We start from the raw sequence: 21784 nt of genomic DNA on the forward strand, positions 1-21784 counted from the left end.
AAAAATCCACTGTCCAATCCATGGCCAGGGTACTTGGCTGCCTCCCCCACCAGAGCTGGAGCAGCAGGCTGCATTCCTTACCTGTCCCTGGGGAGAGCTTTGCTCTCCATTCTGCTGCAGCAGGGTTTCACGCTCGTGTTGCGCCTACGACACCGGAAGAGGTAGGTCTGGGGTGAAGTGACCAGCCTGTAGGAAGGGGAATGTCTGGGGGATTTGACAGGGATTCAGTGTTATTCAATGGCGCTCACCCTGCAGGGCAGGAAGTGGCTGGCAGGAGAGGTAGAATTCTGAGGCTGGGGAAGTATTTGATAAAATTAAATAGAAAGCTCCCAGCGAATGCTGCTAGCCAGTGTGGACTGTTACGGCTACCAGCTCTGAACCCATGGTCAAGCCCTTCGCTTGCCAAGACCGCCTGCGTGGGGCTGGGGCAGAGTCCCTCTCCACAGGGCAAAGGGGATGCACGGGCCCCAGTGAATCGCCGTTGTGCTAGTGCTTCTTGCAGGGCCGGTACAGGCGGCCTTGTATTGATAGAAGTGTGAAGTGCTTAGAAATGACTAGAGCACAAGAGGCCGTATTGTAAGAGACTAACATGGTTACTAAGGGGTGACTAGGGCTCGACCAAGGTTTACAGGTCAGGCCTTCCCCTGAACAGGGATCAGCAATAGGGTCTGTGCTTAGTGTGACTCCGCCGTCCCTAATTGGGCAGGCCAGTCCCGAAACGTACATTTGGAGTCCCGGTCCTGGGCTGAATGACTCCAGGACAGCATTTATCCCAGATTCCCTGTGGTGCCACTCTGCCTCGGCCTGAGGCTCGGGGTGGCACCAGCCTCTTCCCCGAGGGGGGCTGAGGTGAGCCTTAGCACCCCATCGCCATGAGGCCTCGCCCCCTGCTCCTCCTCTCCCGCCCGTGGCTGCCCAGAAGCCGGAGACGGGCAGTAGTGAGAGTTGCCCAGGCAGCCCCAGAGTCCCGGACCCTCCCCCTGCCCTGGTCAGCACACCCCAGGGACAGGGACACAGACCGGGGCTTCTCTGGGGCACCCTAGCCCCCCGCCCAGGGCAGATGGAGGGTCCAGGGCTCCCCACAACAGCCCGGGCTCCCTGGGCAGCTCTTACCATGGCTCAGCTCTGGCTTCTGGCCTGGACGGGGCCACCAGGGGAAGAGAAGGAGCAGGAGGCAGGGCCTCATGGCAAGGGGGTGGGGCTCCAGTATGTGACCCCTTCTTTTTTTTTTTGCATTTTGAAAAGGTGATTACCCTGTCTGTGCTATAAAAATACGCTGCAAGTTACTGGGGAGGTTCTTCTTGTAGGTGCCCACAGACTGCGCCTTTGGCAGGGGAGGAGTAATTGCATCATTAACCGGGGTCTTTTCTTTCTTCCTGCTTCTACTTGCTCTTCCAGAGCGACTACTCGAGTGACACAGAGAGTGAAGACAATTTCCTCATGATGCCCCCAAGGGATCATCTCGGCCTCAGCGTATTCTCCATGCTCTGCTGCTTTTGGCCACTGGGGATTGCTGCCTTTTATTTGTCACACGAGGTAATGTAAAATTCTCTCCTGCTAACTCAGAACACTGCAGCCTAGGATTTGGATGGATCCAGTGTGATGTGGAAGGGGGCAACTGGGCATATATTTTTGGGTCACACACACACACACACACACACACACACACACACACACACATTGTGGGTAGCTAGAAGCAGAGAGGGGTTCAGAGTGTAGATAATCCAATGGTGAGTGTGTTACAGGTCTCCTTCTGTGTAAATGCATATATCGATGGTGGTATATACCTACATGTTTTTCTTTGTACTGAGTGCAGATGCTATAAAAGTCCTTAGCTCTGATTCTTGTGGTCCAGTCCTATGTTGCTTCATAGCTGAGAAGGTCAAGAATTTTCTGTTAGAAAATATCCTTTTTGGAAAAATTCAATTTTGCAAGGGACAAACTTAAATTTTGCTGAAAAATTTCCATTCCCCCTTCCCAGGGAAACTCTAAATGACCAATCCCAGACAGCCCACCTGGAAGGCTCTGTCAGTTTCATTTTCTGTCCAGGGAAAAAGTGAAATTGACAAGAGCATTCCAGACAGGCAGAGGGAAAGCTGAAAAACTCCATCTTTCCAAAATGGATTTTTTTCTGGGAATCCCTTCCTGTGAACTATTTTGCTTTTTTGACTTTTCAACCCCATTCAGGTGGAACAATTTCCAAAAACATGACATTTTTCTCAGGAAGGATTTCCCTTTTCCAGCCACAGTGTGGATAATCACAGGTTTCAGAGTAGCAGCCGTGTTAGTCTGTATTCGCAAAAAGAAAAGGAGTACTTGTGGCACCTTAGAGACTAACAAATTTATTAGAGCATAAGCTTTCGTGAGCTACAGCTCACATGCATCCGATGAAGTGAGCTGTAGCTCACGAAAGCTTATGCTCTAATAAATTTGTTAGTCTCTAAGGTGCCACAAGTACTCCTTTTCTTTTAGTGTGGATAATATCCACTGAACGTCTCTACATCTCCCTCCAGTGCATCTTCATAAAGCCTGAAATCTCTCAGAGCAGAGGGTAATGCAACTTACAGGACTGGAATCACATTGGTGGACTCATCAGTGGTTATAATGAAGTGTGCTGCCAACACTAGGCAAAAATATAAGAGAAATGGAGCAGCACACTGGAGCATGCCATCTGTATGTTTCACAGCCCTGAGATTACTCACATTCTGGTCTGACTTTATAATCTCCCAGCTCTAAAGTTTACTAGTATTGTGTGTCTCTCATGTTTGTATGTACCCATGTACCTCTGAGGCCCTAAAAATATGGTTTATTGTGTAGTGTCACCTAGAGCAGTGGTTCTCAAACTTTTTTTTTTTCACAGACCACTTGAAAATTGCTGAGGTCTCGGCGGACCACTTAATCTTTCCAAATGTCCTTTGTACCATTACCTAACTATTGTAAAGCGCTTTGGATAAAAGCACTATATAAAAAAACTTAATAATAATAAACTTTTTTTTGTTCTACAAATAAAAGCACACAACTCATATTTTAATATCTGTAGTCTTACCTTTCTAATGTGATGGATGTGCCCTCTCTCCCCTGCCACGGCAGCCCCTGAGCTTGGGCTGGGAAGGAGGGGGGGTCTCCCTCTTTCCCTCACCGCGGCAGCCCCCAAACTGGCCTAGAAGATGCTTAAAATTAAAATTTGTAGAAGTTAGGTTTTGAGCCTAAGTGTAGAGGAATATGGTAAATTGAAGTTGCTAGCGTGAGAATAGTTAGAGATAAGTTGGAGGCAGAGTGTTCTGGGCAAGTCAGAGTTGGCAAGCACATAACCTGGGGTTGTGTTACCATTATGGTTTGGTTATAACGGGTTTGAGCAAGATTTTTTGAGAATTATGACTGGTTTATTAAAATGCTGTCTATATTGAGAGCATGGGAAGGACACTGGGGCAGATGTTGATTTAAATCATGTGTAATGTAAAGAGCCAACAGGAGGCTGGTGGAACTCTCCTCATGGTAAAGGAGAGTTTAATGCTAATTCGTATTATAATGGCGTATAAAAGGAGCGGTTTGGCTAAACTGTGGGAGAGCGCCAGTTCACATCCAGGTTCCAGGATGAGACGGCCGTGCCTGTGAGTGATCACCCATAGATACGCATTTCACCTTTGAGCGTCACTACAATAGTAGCATTTGTGTAACCTGTTTGCCTAATGAATCATTGTTTCTTTTTAATAACATTTGATTGTATCATTCCAAGTGTCACCTAGCAGGCCTGTACTATGTCGATTATCTGTAACTGACCTACCTAAAAAACTCAAGCTGGGTTTTATTGAACCCTTATCTTGAACAACATAATATTGGGAACATTTCAACATAAAGGTTACAAAAGGTTACAGTAGGAGGGAAGAGGCATGAAGCTACTTTATTTTAAATGTATCGATCGCTGGACATTTTATCTTAGCTGTTTCCAAACTGCAGAGAAGATTAAGACTGATTCAGTAGAGAGCTTAACAAGTTTTGCCTTGTTTGAGGGGTATTGATTGCGCCAGGCTTGCGTCAGGGGAATTTGCAGGAGAAAGCTGAAAGTGGAGATTGCACAGCTGCTGTAGAAACACAGTATTTGGGTGCCCAGTATTTCAAGTCCTCTGCCCTCCAGCCATAGCTGTCAGCGGACAAGATTCAGCACAATACGTGACATTTTCCTACTGTTTCCTGTACAGTTGTGATTATAAATGCACCAAGAGGGAGGTTATTTAAATGCATGATTTCCATACTATGGGTGAGCATAAGAATGGCCATACTGGGTCAGACCAAAGGTCCATCTAGCCCTGTATCCGGTCTTCCCACAGTGGCCAGTGCCATGTGCTTCAGAGGGCATGAACAGAACAGGGAATCATCAAGTGATCCTTTCCCAGTCGCTCATTCCCAGCTTCTAGCAAAGAGAGGCTAGGGATACCAACTTTGCCCATCCTGGCAAATAGCCATTGATGGACCTATCCTCCATGAACTTATCTAGTTCCTTTTTTGAACCCTGTTATAGTCTTGGCCTTCACAACATCCCCTGGCAAGGAGTTCCACAGGTTGACTGTGCGCTGGGTGAAAAAATACTTCCTTTTGTTTGTTTTAAACCTGCTGCCTATTAATTTAATTTGGTGACTCCTAGTTCTTGTGTTATGAGAAGGAGTAAATAACACTTCCTTATCTACTGTCTCCACACCAGTCATGATTTTATAGACTATCCTACCCCCCCTTAGTCGTCTCTTTTCCAAACTGAAAAGTCCCAGTCTTATTAATCTCTCCTCATATGGAAGCTGTTCCATTCCCCTAGTCATTTTTGTTGCCCTTTTTTGAATCTTTTCCAATTCCAATATATTTCTTTTTTTTTTTTGAGATGGGGCGACCACATCTCCACACAGTATTCAAGGTGTGGGAGTACCATGGATTTATATAGAGGCAATAGGATATTTTCTGTCTTATTATCTATTCCTTTCTTAATGATTCCCAATTTCTGCCAATGCACATTGAGTGGACATTTTCAGAGACTAGCCACAATGACTCCAAGATCTCTTTCTTGAGTGGTAACAGCTAACTTAGACCCCATCATTTTGTGTGTATAGTGGGGATTATGTTTTCCAATGTGCATCACTTTGCATTTTTCCACATTGAATTTCATCTGCCATTTTCTTGCCCAGTCACCCAGTTTTGAGAGATCCCTTTGTAGCTCTTCGCAGTCTGCCTGGGACTTAACTATCTTGAGTAGCAGTTATCATCGGCAAATTTTGCCACCTCACTGTTTACCCCTTTTTCCAGATCATTTATGAATATGATAAATAGGACTGGGCCCAGTACAGACCGCTGGGGCACACTACTTACCTTTCTCCATTCTGAAAACTGACCATTTATTCCTACCCATTTGTTTACTATCTTTTAACCAGTTACTGATCCATGAGAGGACCTTCCCTCTTATCCCATGGCAGCTTACTTTGCGTAAGAGCCTTTGGTGAGGGACCTTGTCAAAGGCTTTCTGAAAATCTAAGGGACACTATATCCACTGGATCCCCCTTGTCCACATGCTTGTTGACCCCCTCAAAGAATTCTAGTAGATTGTTGAGGCATGATTTCCCTTTACTAAAACCATGTTGACTTTTCCCCCAACAAATTATGTTCATTTGTGTGTCTGTCAATTTTCTTTACTATAGTTTCAACCAGTTTGCCTGGTACTGAAGTCAGGCTTACTGGCCTGTAATTGCCAGGATCACCTCTGGAGCTGTTTTTAAAAATTGGCATCACATTAGCTATCTTCCTGTCATTTGGTACAGAAGCTGATTTAAATGATAGGTTACAAACTACAGTTAGTAGTTCTGCAATTTCACATTTAAGTTCCTTCAGAACTCTTGGGTGATTCCATCTGGTCCCGGTGATTTATTACTGTTTAGTTTATCAATTTGTTCCAAAACCTCCTCTAAAGACACCTCAATCTGGGACAGCTCCTCAGATTTGTCATCTAAAAAGAATGGCTCAGGTTTGGGAATCTCCCCCACATTCTCAGCCATAATGCTAAGAATTCATTTAGTTTCTCTGCAATGACTTTATTGTCCTTGAGTGCTCCTTTAGCATCTCGATCGTTCAGTGGCCCCACTGGTTGTTTAGTAGGCTTCTTGCTTCTGATGTACTTAAAAAAAATTTTTGCTATTACTTTTTTTTTTTTTTAAACTATTACTAAGTGGTCAGCAAGCAGCAGCCTGTTGCAAAAGACAAGAGCCCACTTACCATTACAATTACCTGGCTCTGTCAAATTTCAGAGGGCCTTCTGGGGAAAATGGTCCTACCAGAAGGCACCCTTGAAATTCAGATAGATTAATAGAGGCTTGATTGTCAGAAAGAAAGGTACAGTGAATTGTATATTACCTCTAGGGCAGGGTGACGAGCATTTGGGGGAAGGAGTCAACAATTTTTGTTTTTTAATTTAAATATATTGTGAAATGTTAGTATTATTAAACTCCCTTTTTAAATGTAAAATGTATTTTTAAAAGCTGTTTTCTCCCCCCCCCCCTCGGCCCCAAAAAACAAAGAGTCTCTGAATGGTTATTGAGAGGTTTGGGGGTTTTTTTAATTTAAAGTGTTGAGAATGTTTTCCATCCATTATTTTGGTGGGGCAGTGGTGAGACACGCACACACACACACACGGTGGGGAAGGTAACGTCTCTTATTGGACCAGCTTTTGTTGGTGAGAGACAAGCTTTCGAGTTACATAGCTCTCTGCTTCAAGTCTGGGAAAGGTACCCCGAGTATCACATTAAATCCAAGGTGGAACAGCTTGTTTAGCGTACGTAGTTAACACATAGTGCAAGATATTACCTCACCCACCTTGTCTCTCGCATATCTTAAGGAACCGTTCTAGGTGAGGTAGTCTGTTAACACTCCTATAGTCATAGGTCAAAAAAGGGATGTTCGTGCATTGCAGATTGTTGTGATCAGTAAATCCAGTGTCTTTATTAAAACTATGATTTTAATGGCTAGCAGAGTTATGAATTTAAGCTCCCAGGTTCACCTTTTGAAAGTGGTGTGCAGGTTTCCTTTGAGGTGAGGACTGAGAGGTCAGATATAGAGTGATCACTGTGTGAAAAGTGTTCACCCACCGGTGATGTGGTGTTTGTGTCTTTTATCGCTTTCTGGTGTAAGTTCATTGGAGAGTGCAGTGATTGTCTGGTTTCCCCCACATAGTTGTTGTTGGGGCATGGAGTGCACTGGATGAGGTACAGCACACATTGTGATAGGCTTGTGTAGGATCCAGGGATCTTTGAAAGGTGTGTTGTGAGGGGTGATGATCATTGCAGCAGGTGCAGATATGTCTGCAGGTTGCATCTATTGCTCTGGCAGGGTCTGGTGCCGCTTTGAGTTGGTGGTTCCCTGTCTGTGGGAACAGACAGGGAAACTGAGGCATGGGATGCTGAAGTGGCTTGTCCACGGTCACTTGGCAGGCCAGTGGCAAAGTCAGGACTAGAACCCAGGTCAGCTGAGTCCCAGTCCAGTGCTCTGTCCTTTAGACCTCACTGTCCTATCATGTCATGCGACATATCACATCTGACAGATAAGTAAACAATTAAAGGCAGAGTCGAGGCGGGTAGTTTACAACCAGGCTTGCTGAGATTTGTGTGCATGGACAATTTATGCAAATACTTGTGCAACAAACAAATGCGCAGAAAAAGAACAAAAGACTAAATTCATCAGACAACTTGTTCGCAACAAATACCATCATAGGAACAGCTCTGGTTATTGGGGACGTTGCTGTCCCATGCAGCAAAAGGGATGAGACAAAGGACGTAGAAGTGTTGGCTTAAATTTTCAAAAGCGATTAGTGGCTTTTCAGTCTCTCTAATTTTAGTTACACAAATTGAGACACCTTAAAAAGGGGAATGGCTTTCACTAAGACGCCCTCTGAAAACATGGCCCTTTTGCGGGGGGTCTCAGGTTGGGCCCCCAAAGTCCCTAGTTGCTTTGAAAATGTAGACCAACATTTCAGCTCAGGGTTAAGTGCTGCACTGGGACAGCATGGAGAGGCCTGTACGGCCATTGCCTGTGCAGTATCTATTCTGTGGATGCTTTATCCTCTCCTTCCTTTCAGGCTGACATCTTATGTAAGCATTAAATTCACGTTCCAATAAAATAGTGTCATAGCATCAGAAAAAGAGCAAGAGTGAGTGCTTTCAAGTGTCCCTCCTGAGAACTCAGAAAAGGAGCCTTTTCTTCGTCCTTGTAACAAAGCAATATTTTAGAAGGCTTGAGCTTTAAATGACTTTGTAAATGAATGACTGCGTCAAACCCTTTTGTTTCGGGATTGAGTCAAAATTAGAAGCATTTCTTCGGTCTCCTCATGCAAAGCTCTTGTGAGAAAGGCGCACTTCAAAGAAGAGAAGGTTCATGGCAGAAATCTTTGCAGCTGGGCTTTGTGCAGGTCTCCAAATCCAGCAGTCCAAGGCTGCGCTTCCATCCTTCACGCCTCAGACCACACTTCCCCAGGAGAATTGGTACTTAGTGTTGCGATTTAAAAACCCCTCCTGTCAAGGCTTTCCAGGCTCCATACAGAAGACACAGTGATGTCTTGGTTCCTTTTAAACTGTTTAAATATTAATAGTTAGTTAACATTGCTTCTATTTAATTCATATTATTGCTGTATTTACATTGGCCTAAATCTTGAAGTCCATACTCAAAATCACTCAGGGAAGCTCCCAGTGGGCCAGATCATTAGCTGGTGTAAATTGCCACTTCAGTTCATTGACTTCAGTGACAGTTTGCTCCAGTAATAACTTCAGCATTTGCCCCACACTGCATGTTGCCAAGGTGGCCAAGATCAAGCACTCGGCAGTTAGGAAATGCCAGCATTAAGGTTGCCTGTGTAACCTTAATTTGGCCCCTTTCTGTTTATTTGGTCCCCTTCTGCATACGTGTTAGGATAGGCTTTAATTACACAATCCCATACTATTTTTTTCCCCCAGGACCCCAAACTCATTCAGTACTGGGTAGCTGTTTAATATCTCTTTTTTTTAACCTCTTCATCCAAAGCCCAGCTGAAAGCCTGATTCCCTGCCCAGAACAGTGAATTATTCACGTCCTCCCAGGCAGTGCTCTCTCCAGTGTGTCTGAGGGCTAGATCCACAAAGGGGACTCGGACACAGCATAGCAATACCGAACGTTTAGGTGCCCCGCTGTCAGATGGAATCCACAGCTCTGAATTAGGCGTCCAGGCTCCCTGGACAATGCTTGCGGGGGGAGAGGTGCTGTGAGACCCACAAAAGCCACCATTCCGAGCGGGGCGCCACCTAAACTAGCCAATAGGAAATGCCAAGGAGAGGGGTGTGGTCTAAGCCCCACCTCTTAAAGTGACTTAAAGCTAAGTCCAAGACACTTCCTTCCATTCAGGATTCACAACCAGGAGTCCTCTCCTGGAGTCTGGCACCAAAGCCCTTTCTCATACAAATCCAAGGTGCCAGAGGTGCCCTTATAGGCTTTCGCCTAGTGGTTTGGACACTCATCCAGGCTATGGAAGACTCATGTTTGATTCCCCCTCTGGCTAGATAGCAGGGTCCTGAATGTGTGTCTCCTTTCTTCCCAGGTGAGTGCACTAACCACTGGGCTATAAAGTCTTTCCGTCTCTGGCCTAATGCCCTCTTATACACAGGGGAACTGATCCAGCAGGAAAGCCCCACACCCAGATATCCTGTGGCCCAGTGGCTCCTCCAGCATTGTTTTGTCCAGGGCCTGATCCAGTGGGCTGCGACTGAGAAGTCCGATCTGGTAGGCTCCCACAGGCAGGATAAGCAGGGGAACAGCTAGGCTGAGGCTACCTTAAATCAAGGGTTAGGGGGGAGGGATAGGTCAGTGGTTTGAGCATTGGCCTGCTAAACCCAGGGTTGTGAGCTCAATCCTTGAGGGGGCCATTTAGGGATCAAGGGGGGGAGAAAAAAAATTGGGGGTTGGTCCTGCTTTGAGCAGGGGGTTGGACTAGATGATCTCCTGAGGTCCCTTCCAGCCCTGATGGTCTCTGATTCTATGAAGGAGGCTCCACCAGCTCTGCCTCTAGAATGTATCCAGCTTGTGAGAGCATCACGCTTGCGCTCAGAAGCTGGGGAGAAAAAACATTGAGATGCTCTGCTGGCACTGCCCTCGGCTGTTACGTGACACTTTTTAATTCACATCCTGTTTCTCAAGTGCATCATCTGATTTGTTTCTAAAACTGTCGGCTCACGGGTACAATCATCCAGTATCGTGTACTCCTCTGTATGACGGTGGTTTTCTTTTCTCCCAGCCTTTGTCTGCCTAGTTTATTTAGGCTATAAGCTGTTTGGCTTAGGGGCTGTCCCTTACTGTGCTGTATGTACGGATCCCAGTGCAATGGCATCCTGATCTCAGCTGGGGCCCCAGCCCACCTGGCCTGAGAGCGTTGAGTCACTTTCTAACCTACCCCTGAGCCTTCCCACTGAACTTGAGTTACCGCCTGCTGCCCGTGGGGTCGTCTCTCCTCCTCCGGCTGTGGGATTGGAATGGCGGGAGCTGCTGGCTGCTATCCGCTGCAGCTCTGTATCTTCTGCGGCACGAGAGGCGTGGCTGCTCCACGGCACGCTCGCTCTGCACCACGCACCGTGCAAAGGAGTAACAGCAGCTGGCAAGAGCCGGGCTTGCAGCCCCTTTCCCGGCACCCATCCCGCGGGCAGGAAGAGGAGAGAGAGCCTGAGCCAGAGAAGGCCCAATTGTTTTCCCACATGACTGGGAACTCTGACACTTGCCTTGTGACCCTTGGGTTGGGTTGGGTTGAAGAGCTCTGCTCTGTGCATGTGATTTTCATCTCACTTAAAGCAGTAGAAATCCAGCTTGTCTGGCCATCTAGTTTCCCCACAAGTCATAGGGTTCTGCCCACTGACACCTGGAAGGGTCTCTGACATTTGGGGATTGATCGGCTGCACGGCGCCAGGACTCTTCAGGCCAGAGTGTGATACCAGAGCAGCTGATGTGAAAATAGAATCATAGACTATCAGGGTTGGAAGGGACCTCAGGAGGTATCTAGTCCAACCCCCTGCTCAAAGCAGGACCAACCCCAACTAAATCCGTAGGAAATGAAATTGACCATGAAGCAGAGCAATACTGCTCCTTTGGAAGTGACCTTGGGGGGGTGTTTGCCTTTCCCTGCAGCATAGGGAGTGGGTCACTTGCCAGGATTATTCAGGTGTGTCTCAATCATTGCCCAGCCATTGCAGGAGCCTCGGGCACTGGTGAACCTGGGTCCCGCCTGTTCTCCACCAATGGCACATCTCCTCTGGGCTGTGATACTTTGGTCTGATTTTGGTTGTTGGGTGCTGGGTGGTGCTGGTGGCCTGTGACATTCTGGAGGTCTGTCTAGATGATCTGCTGCTCCCTTCTGGCCTGGCAGTCTATGACTCTAGGACTTGACAGGCGTAAAGCGCCCATGCAAGTTTGCAGCGAGTTAGCTTCCCAGTTTAGGAGCTTCTCTGGAAAAGCGCAGCCCCTAATAACCCTGGCACCAGGCCTCAGCCCCCTGCAAGTGCATTGACTTGAGTTGGGGGCAGTGAGTGCACACGTGAGGGTGCAATTCCAAGATCAGAGCCATGACCAGATATACAGACACTCTGGGGAGCTCCCTTCAGCTCTTCGTAAGAAGCGGGACGTCTGTGGTGTTCTGCTACCAGCAACATTGCAGAGCCATGAGGACACGGAGAAAATTCCACATCCAATTCCTGCAACAGGTGGTGTTTGCCCAGAACACCGGTCCTGCCAACATCCCTGGTCCCAGGGGTACCTATCAATGACCCCAAGTGGTCACTGGTCGAACATCTCATTTGACTGACACTCCTCCAGAAGCACAACATGCCCTGCCGTCCATGCCGGTCGTTGACTCGGAGTATGGACAAGACAGCTTGCTACAGCGGGTAGGCATCCTTGGCTGATCTCCTCTCAACATTCTCATCTAATCTGCTGCCCCTTAAGGCAAAGAGACGGGACTACACAACAAAGCAGCCAGTGTGTGCCGCAGAAGTGCTTGAAAGCAGATCAGGTAGACGATTCCTTAACAATCATTCCCTTACCAAGGAGGAATGAAGGCCAGGTTATGCACTTGCAGATTTCACTGAAGAAATGTTTTCCCTCCAGCAAGATGGCTCACACGTGTGGATGTTCACGAGGGATTCAGCTGGCTGCACGCAACGAACAGACATGGTTGTCATGACGGTGATGATGCCACGTGGTGCCTGCGTATTAAGTTGAGTTTGAGTGTGTCTGCACGTCTCTGAATGTCAAGAACTGGCGGAGAAGGGCATGTGCTTACCAGAATACAGATCAGTCCTTTGTTAATGAATTTGATGGTGCTGGGATGAATGTATGGCCATCAAGTATGTACGGGCTGTTATTGAAAGTGTCCCAGACTGAAAGTTAGCATCCAGAGTGTGTTTGCAGAAAGCCTTTCGTTTCTCATTGCTCTCGCTCATCATCACCCCTATCATGCAGGTGACAATTGGGTGGGCGGAGGGTGGCAGTGAATACAGAATGACGGCAGCCAGTGCCAACATTAAATAACGTGACAGCTGTTCTCAGCACAGCTACTGGGAGGAATGACCTCGCTGGAAATCTCTCCCAGCATAAGGGGACTGAACTGCGGTGCCTGGAGAGGAAGAATGGTTTGGCAATTAAGGCACTGGCCTGGGATGTAGGAGATTGGGGGTTAATTCCCAGCCACGCTGCAGACTTCCAGATGATCTAGCCCATTGGGGTTACAAAACCATCATCCTTTGAAAGGAGTCTGCACACAGAAGAGAATTTAACAGGGGTGGTGATTGTGTGATGGAAGAGCTGTCTTTACGGTCATTTTGCCCTATGGTGTCTATTGGCTAAAAAGGGCTGTGGGTCAGGAAACCTTAGCAATACCTTGTAGAAGGCCCCCTTGTCCCCTTGATCTTGTGGTCAGGTTCCCAAGTCAGGAACCAAGGCTCAGAAGAGGAGATTAGGTTAATGAACCACTTGATTGCCTCGGCCCTGAAGTTGATTTTAAATAATTGGAAAGGTAGCTTGCAAGGAACAGTCTCATCACAGTTCAGTTTATTACATGTCATTGTTTAATTATGAGAAAGCTGTGGCCCAGAAAATAAACCAGCTTGAAATGTTCAAAGAGATAGAGTTGTCTTTTACAACTACACCAGTGTGGCAGGAGCTGGTCCAGCCTGGGGATTTATCTATGAATGCTTTATAGATTCATAGATTCATAGATACTAAGGTCAGAAGGGACCATTCTGATCATCTAGTCTGACCTCCTGCACAACGCAGGCCACAGAATCTCACCCACCCACTCCTGCAAAAAACCTCACCTATGTCTGAGTTATAGAAGTCCTCAAATCATGGTTTAAAGACTTCAAGGAACAGAGAATCCTCCCTCAAGTGACCCGTGCCCCATGCTACAGAGGAAGGCGAAAAACCTCCAGGGCCTCTTCCAATCTGCCCTGGAAGAAAATTCCTTCCCAATCCCAAATATGGCGATCAGCTAAACCCTGAGCATATGGGCAAGATTCACCAGCCAGATACTACAGAAAATTCTTTTCTGGATAACTCAGATCCCACCCATCTAATATCCCAACTCAGGGGATTAGGCCTATTTACCCTGAATATTTAAAGATCAATTAATTACCAAAATCACATTATCCCATCATACCATCTCCTCCATAAACTTATCCAGTTTAATCTTAAAGCCAGATAGATCTTTTGCCCCCCACTGCTTCCCTTGGAAGGCTATTCCAAAACTTCACTCCTCTGATGGTTAGAAACCTTCATCTAATTTCAAGTCTAAACTTCCTGGTGGCCAATTTATATTCATTGGTTCTTGTGTCCACATTGGTACTGAGCTTAAATAATTCCTCTTCCTCTCCTGAAATACATAATATATTTCTACTTCTGTGTGATGAGCTGTTGACTAGTGATCCATCAATACATAGCAAAGCCCGTGCATGAAATATTTGTGGCACCCACTTTTCTAAACATTCTAACTGCACATAACTAGACAATGCATGGATTGCTTGGCTATAATTCATCTCTTCAGTCTCTGAGGTCTGTGCCATTTCATGTTTATGCTACTGTTGGTTATTCTAGGTTATCAAGCTGCAGGTTACCTGACAATTTTTTTAAACCTACGGTATAAAAATTAATATATAAATATACAGTAATATCTGCTCATAATGGACATTTCTCTTTGTAATAGGTGTCCACCTAATATAGAATTAACCAAACCAATCAAAGGTTTTTTCCTGTTCTTTCATTTAATGTAAACATGAAAATGTGCATTCTGCTTCCCTTTTCCACACATCTCCATTATACGGCCACACAGCAATACAATTTATGCACTCTTTTTGGCTAGCTTTCCATTCTTGGCTTTGATCCTGCTTTCACGAGTGAGTTTGTGGGTAAATCAAGGAGGGGAAAAACTTTCATTTGATATTCCAGACATTCTCAAACAATTTTTGCTTTCAATTTACAAGGCTTTCCTCACAGATATCGGCAGCCTTAGAACCCAGTTCAAGTGTATATATTCATGTTGTCCAAGCTCTCAAGTCACTTGTTGCTAGTTTTAAATAATACTGCCTCCACCTCACTCATTACCTTATTTTTTCAATTATTGCCCAGTAATCATTTTCACTTGGTACTTTTCATCCAAGGATCTTAAAGCACCTTTTCAATGTTGTTTAAGCTTCAGAACAGCAAGTACAGAAAGGTGCAGTCGCTTGCCCAAGGTTATACAGTCAGGAAATAGACACAACCGTCCTCTGCTTTAATCACGCTCTGAGACCATAAAAATAAATGCAATTTCAACGGGTGCTGCTGTCGTGGCATATAAGAGAGATTGTGTCACAATGTTAATCAGTGAAAGAACGGGTTGTTCCGACACCCAGGGAGAACGTGGCTTTTAGAATACCCTTTAATGTGACCTGTTCTTGCTTCCATCCTGAGCACTGCACTTCTGACACATTTATAAGGCTGCATGATAGAGGATGTCAGGGCCAGTGCTAACAAACATCATGAACATTAAATGGTTGTAATTTCTTGCGTGCTCACAGACATTGATAACACCCAGTGGTGTCAGCCAAGATCGGGTACCCCATTGCATTAGGCGCTATATCCAGTGAGAGACGGTCCTTGCCCGACAGAGCTACAACCTAAACAGACAAAGGGAGTGTTGGCGTAAGCCTCATTTTACAGGGGAGGGATTACAGGGCAGAGAGAGTGAGTGATTTGCTTCTACTGGCGCAGGAAGCTCTTGGCAGAGTCGAGAACTGAATATAGATCTCCTGAATACTTGCTCTCACTGCCTTACCCACCAGCCTATCCTCCCTTATGTGCTTTAAGCACACCACAAATTTCACTTAGTAGCCATTTCATTTGTCTCTGCTTTCAGTATTTCCATGGAGTGGCTTGAAAAAGCACATGGAAAAATTAATCCTCCCCAGGGGATTAGAAAAGCCAATAATATTCCCGATTGCCGGTGCTGAATCAAACACTGACGACTGTTAAACATGCAGTGATTTCTAGTTTTAAATAAATTAAAGAAAGAAAACAACTCCTGGTCATTACTCTCCCAGCCAAGGCAGAGAGACGTACTGGGGTCCTTTGCCCTTCTGTTTCCAAATAAGCAGGTAGATAAGATGTAGTATAGTCCCTATGATGGGTGGGATTTTACGTGATTGAGGAGCACAAGCCCTGGTCTTGGAGTTCATACTGCTCTGTCACTGGTGCTTTGGAAAGGGGCGTCTTTCAAACAGTGGTGTCTTGTTCTCATCCAAGTGGAGAACAGGCCTCAAACGCCTGCCCTCCCAGCCCATTCTGTGTCCCTCATCACTGTAACAACCACCGGAGCCTCCTGAGGTCCAGTAGAAGGTGTCACCCACCTCATCAGCCGCAGGGAGGGCAGTGCTGTTATTGTACCCGGGGGGAGCTGAGGCACGGGGAGAGACGTGACTTGTTCACGGTCACACCAGGAGTTTATGGCGGAGCAGGGACGTGGCAGGGTTGGGTGCAAGTGCCAGATTCAAGGATTTAGGGCTAGATTCTCAAAAGAAATCAGGGCCCAAATCCCAGAATCAGCCCCCACTGGGGCTCCCAAAACCCAGCTCAACTGCTACCCAATCTGTAGGTGCCTGAATGTTTGCAGTAAAAGTTCCCTAGGTGCCTGTTTCTGCAATCCTGCACCAGTCTAGCTAAAATACACGAGCCATGTCCACTCCTCCCAGGCTCCTGCTATTCCACTGATAAGGCTCAAAGATCCCAGTCTGCCAGTGGCCAAGCTTTCTACCCCACAACTGGTACTGCCTGCCGCCCAACAAATGGACTGGTGCTAGACACACTTGTCCCTCCAATCAATCACCTCGCACTGGACTTCCACTCCACACCCCCCTCTCTCCTGAATCAGGGCTGCTCCCCTCCCCAACTCGGCAGCCACCCCCACCTCCCAGTAAATCCCTTGCGACCCCGGCACTCCCCACCAGTGCCTGCTGCCCAGAGCTATGCTGAGGGAATTCCTGACATGGGCTGCCCAAGGGCAGCCCCAACGATGCGCCTGTACCACCCCATAGGGTACCCGTGGAGTCTGCAGGCACTGGCGGGGAGTTCCGGCTGTCAGCCAGTCCCTGGAATTAGGCACCTAAACCAGGTCAGACCTTCCTTATGAGAAACCAGCAGGAGAGAGACCTCCCTCCATGATAGCCTGCAGTCCCATGGCCGGGGCACTCCACTTGGAAGGGGGAGACCTGTTTTCAAATCCCTATTCGACCTGGCTTGCGGCAGGAACTGGAATCTCCCCTCTCCTGGGTGAGTGCCCTGACCACTGGGCTATTGGGTATGCTAGGGCACACTCTCTGTCCAGTCCCCCCGTCCTTTGGCGTGAGGCCCATCTGGTAGGCCTGCTTTGGACAGCACCTGCTGGACTGGGCCCCACAGGCAGGGGAATGATATTGTGAGAAGCCTGCCAGGACTTGGGTGTCCCCATTGGTGGGAATTTGGGTGCCAGCTAAACAAGGGGTTTGAGGCTCTCAGTGTCATCCAACTGGTGAACTTGGGCACTAAAGGGCAGTTAGGCGTATTAGCCCCTTTGTGGATCCAGACCTGGCTGGCCTGAGGTCACTCAGCAGGCCTGGGGCAGAGCAGGGAACTGAGCTGGACTCTGACGTTCCAGGCTGACGCCCCAGCCATCGGCCCATCCTTCCGCAGCTGGCGCTTTTAGTGCACATGAGAATTAAGCCCTTGTGCCCCTAACTGTTCAGAGGCAGCCAGTCTCCTCCCGCTGGAATCACACTTGACCCTTTGAGATTTCTCCAGTCCGAGAAGGTCATGTGTAAAATGTTGCTCATCACTCATCTCCGATCAATCTGAAAACTGGGCAGATTGTAATGCTACGACATGTGAGAATGGGGAAGATGTGGAATGAGGAGAAGGTGCAGAAAAAGGTCAATAGCGCTCTTCTCCAGTGTACATAAAATATTCCATTAGTTTTATTACCAAGAATACATTAGCATCATGTGTATCCGTAGGTGAGTTTTAGTGCCGTACGTACCTGTGAGAGATGAGAGGAGGCTGAATCTAGTGAAAGGGTTATTTTGATTAGAAACAGCCCTTATCTTTGAGAATGATGCAGTAATATTAGTTAATGGACTAATCTTTCACCTCTGACTGCACAGATTTCAGTTGCTTAAGACACAAATGAATTGAGTGGTAGAATTAGATGACTCAAGAGACTGGTAATAGACTATGGGAAATTTAATCTCTAGATCACTGACCAAGGCTGGTAGTGGCTAAAAGTAATTACCATCTGATGGCTGCTCAGAGACCGGAGGCTAAGGCACTGATTCAGGGAAACGCTTGGCTCCCAAACCGATTGGTCAGTAAAGCTGTGCAGCTTCGCTATTCCTGCTGTGGCCCAGTAAATGATCAAGGTCAGGGCGATAAAGCTCAATCATCTCTGGCTATTTCTTTGGGCTCTCGTCTGCATTTCAGTTATAGGGCTTTCAATCAGCCATGGCTCAAACAGGACCTCAGACAGCTGCTAACTCAGAGCTATGGCTGAGATTTGCAAAACAAAGGAGGCTAACGCATGGCTCCTAAATCCATATTTAGGCACCTGATTAATAGATTGAGTTTTGGAAGCACTGAGCCCCCTGCCGCTTCTACTGAACTCAATGGGAACCTCTGAGGGACCCACATTGGTAGTGGGAATTTTATTCATTATTTATTATTTATTATCGAGTGCTGGGCCATCCCAGTCATGACCCAGCACTCGATACAGACACAGAATAAAAAGACCATCCTTGCCCCCAAAAGCTTACAATCTAATAGTGCCCAAGTTTTTTAGAATCCAAACCATGCAGTTGTGCATGTACATTTAGACATTTGGCAACTTGGTCAAAGATGCACCATGAAAACCTTTGTGAACAGTGGAAGCAGCCAGTCCAGCTGGGAGCTAGAAGTGTATGGCCGACATCCTTTGTAATATAAGGCTGCTAGAATCAGCTCCTGCTTGAGAAGTTCTTTTGTCAATGGTTTGAAAGGGGTGTCTAAATTGTCTCAGGTGATCAGTTCACATGGCTGTGTCGAAACGAAAACAAAAGATGCCAAGCCAATCAAACAACCCAAAACAAAGTAGCCGTTGCAAGATGTGTGGAGACACATGCTGCATATCTGAGAATCATAGCCTGGTCTTTGATATACAGCTCTGATTGCTATTAGAATGGAAGAAAAATACCCCCGCAGACTGCGGAAAGGTCAGTGTTAAGTCCTTTCTGCTGAAGACATCCGTTAATTTTATCACTTTTTACATTACACAGCAGGCATGAGAAGCTTTCTTTTTGCAAAATGGCGCCGTCGCTGTATAAGATGAAAGACAGCATTATTATATAAGCTACATCCAAAGACATACCGCCGGAGAAGAACAGAGCCTGATTTCTTTATCACAGAAGAATTAAGATCATTTATCCTCCATATTCTGTTGAGGGCATCACAGTTCAGGGCAACTGCACCTGTATCCCCCCTCTCTGCTCCAGCCAGGGCACCCGCTCTAGGCTCCCAGTTCCTCAGCTGCCTTCCAGATCTGCATCTCTCCCCCTTCTGCTCGGGATGTTTTCCTTGCCTTCACGGTGTTATTCCCCAGCAGAAGTCAGACTGGCTGAGCTGGCCCTCTTTGCTTCTCTCCTCCGAGATGGGACAGGGCGCAATTGCCACAGGTTTGAGTTTCCACCCGGCTCATTCCAAGCAAGCACTCATACTTGTCAGGCAAAAGCTTTAAAGAGCGAACACTTGAAAAAAACCAGTGGGCAGGTTAACAAGCGTGCCAGAGAGCAGCCCCTCCCTCCAATAGGGGCCCACGCTAGTGATTAGTCTTGCACACCCCACGAGGCATTTTTCTCATAGTCACAAGTTCATCACAGCTTCTACTCGGAACAAGCACCCAAGTCTTATGGGGCCTGAGTTGGCCCAAGACTTTCCAACCCTTCTTCCCCGCTCCACCCCCCCACCCCCGTTGGTTCAGGGATCATGTCCATTTTAACTCTGGCTATTTAACCAAAAGTCCTTTCTTTTGGTTAAGAAATCCCTGAAGGATCCAGTATGAATCTGTATGTGAGAGCCTCTCTCCAGCTGGTGGGAGTTCTCAGGAGCTGTTACAACCTGAGGGAATTTGCCTAACTGCCCCCCACTCTTAGTTCCTGGGGGCTGCATACTCCTCCCCCCTGGAAATACAGACAGTCCCTCACTAGTGCATACATATTTGCATTTTGAACACAATGAATTCCTGGCAGACATCATTGAATCAGGTTTGTCTAGGATAGTGTGATCTCTCTCCATTCTATGAATCCGATGAAGTGAGCTGTAGCCCACGAAAGCTTATGCTCAAATAAATGTGTTAGTCTCTAAGGTGCCATAAATCCTCCTGTTCTTTTTGCGGAGACAGGCTAACATGGCTGCTACTCTGAGACCTCTCTCCCAGGGGTCTTCACATTGGTTTGGTCACTGATGCTTCTTTTTAAGTGTTGTTCCAAGTTGTGCTCACCTGCTTCCTATGTCATGAAAAAAGAAAAGAGGAGACAGTGCAGGCCCGTGCACAGAAACCGGCTTGGGAGATCCACGGGCTAGTTCTGCCATCGACCTTCCCGCTTTGCAAAGCGCTTTCTGAGCTTTGGATGGAAAGAGCTGGTCAGAGAGCATAGTCACATGACTTGCATGAAGTCTGAAATTAGCTTCAGGTGGCAGCTGATCGTCTCTAGTAGTTTAGCAGGTGACAAGGATAATGCAGTGGTGTTGGCATTATTCCTAGCGGTCTAATATCAGAATACGACTGGTCACAACGAAGCTCAAGGGATGATTGTGTGAGGTGCTGGCAAGAGAAAGACCCTGCCCCAAGAAATTTCCAATCTAAATAGACAAGATAATCCAAGGGACTGTTCTTACCCCATTCTAGAGCCAGGGGAGGCCTGGGGAGATTAAGGCCCAGATTTATGAAGGTCGTTAGGCATTGCTGTGCTCAGCAGCACAACGCTTCACTGATTTAAGAGCCTGCATCTCCTTTTCCAAAGGGATTTAACCTGTCAATAGGGTTTTGGCTCCTCAGTGTCTAACTCCCTTTTGAAAAGTAGATTTAGGCTCCGACCTGCCGTGTTGCAGTGTTGAGGGCAGCAATGCCTACATGCACTTAAAAAGCTGGGCCTAAGCACCTGGCCCAAGGCATCGGTGGCAGAGCCAAAAACCAGACCCTTGCTCTTCTGCGACTCAAGCCAGTGCCCTGTCAATCAGCCAGTCCTGTTCCCTCAGGCTGTGCGGTGGGGGATGCAGGCAAGACTCGAGCAGCGTGAGTTCGGGTATTCGCGCCGCTCACAAGCAGCAGGGTCAGGAGTGAATGACCCAGGTCAAGTGATGGTAAATGTCCAGAAAGCTTTCCTGTGGCACCCCGCCACTACGAACCCTCTGCTGCTGTGAGCATGAGGGGAAAACCGCTGTAGAAGCGCTTTGGCGAGTTTACTGGGGTTGTTTTTCATTCCACTCCCTAGGGACTCGCTTCTTTGGTGTGAATTGTTCTAGTGCCACTGAGGGGTAGTAATTAACACCCCTTCAGGCTCTGCCTCTGAGAGTCCAACCAGATAGGTTGTAAAGAGAAGAGAAAAATGCTGAATGATGACATTTTAGAAACCTCTAACATTGACCTGAAATAGATTTGTCTATATATAAGAATGACCTGATTTAGGGTCTGGTATCCTGGAACATGCCAGGGCTGGCAGCAAGCGCTGAGCCTCACTTCACAATGGTCCATGGAAACTCCTCCTAACTCAGCAGGGTTACAAGACACCCCTATTCCTGTCACCAGGCTGGGAGCAGTCACCCTCCTAGATCTATACCCTCATGCCAGTGTAATTCGTGGCTAAAATTCCACCGCGAAGGGAATAAGGAAGGAATATTCATCTAGGAAGTGATGAGCATGTATTAATAAGGGCAGCTCTTCAAAGTTACTCGGAGATTTGTAATTCCAGCACCATGCACCATCTGCCATTGTTAGTCACGCTAACAGCGTGCTTAAACAAAGGTCTACGGCCCAGAGCCTCAAAGTAATTTAGGTGCCTAACTCCCATTGGAGCCAGTGGCCTCCAGATCTTAAAGCCTGAGCTATTAGTGGGCGCTGTTACAACTCATATCTTCTGTGGATTGGCACAGAACACCCTCACCACCGGTGGGCTACATGGGTTTGATTCGTGTTGTTTTGTGTCCTTGAGTGCTGTTCTCA

At 47.0% G+C, this 21784-nt stretch overlaps 1 protein-coding gene across 7 annotated transcripts in view; it reads left to right on the forward strand.

The window, feature by feature from the left end:
* SYNDIG1 (synapse differentiation inducing 1) overlaps positions 1 to 21784 on the forward strand; it is a 108223-nt gene that overhangs the window by 36065 nt on the left and 50374 nt on the right. For 6 of the 7 annotated variants that reach the window (XM_043512188.1, XM_043512192.1, XM_043512190.1 and 3 more), the window contains exon 3: positions 1399 to 1536. In XM_043512188.1, the coding sequence (XP_043368123.1) occupies positions 1399 to 1536 (138 nt within the window). Of the gene's footprint in view, positions 1 to 1398; positions 1537 to 2860; positions 2919 to 21784 lie in introns of those variants that run through there. The other variant, XM_038396198.2, reaches the window with a different exon arrangement.

This window comes from Dermochelys coriacea, chromosome 3 (genome assembly GCF_009764565.3).
Source record: "Dermochelys coriacea isolate rDerCor1 chromosome 3, rDerCor1.pri.v4, whole genome shotgun sequence".
Lineage (NCBI taxonomy): Eukaryota > Metazoa > Chordata > Testudines > Dermochelyidae > Dermochelys > Dermochelys coriacea.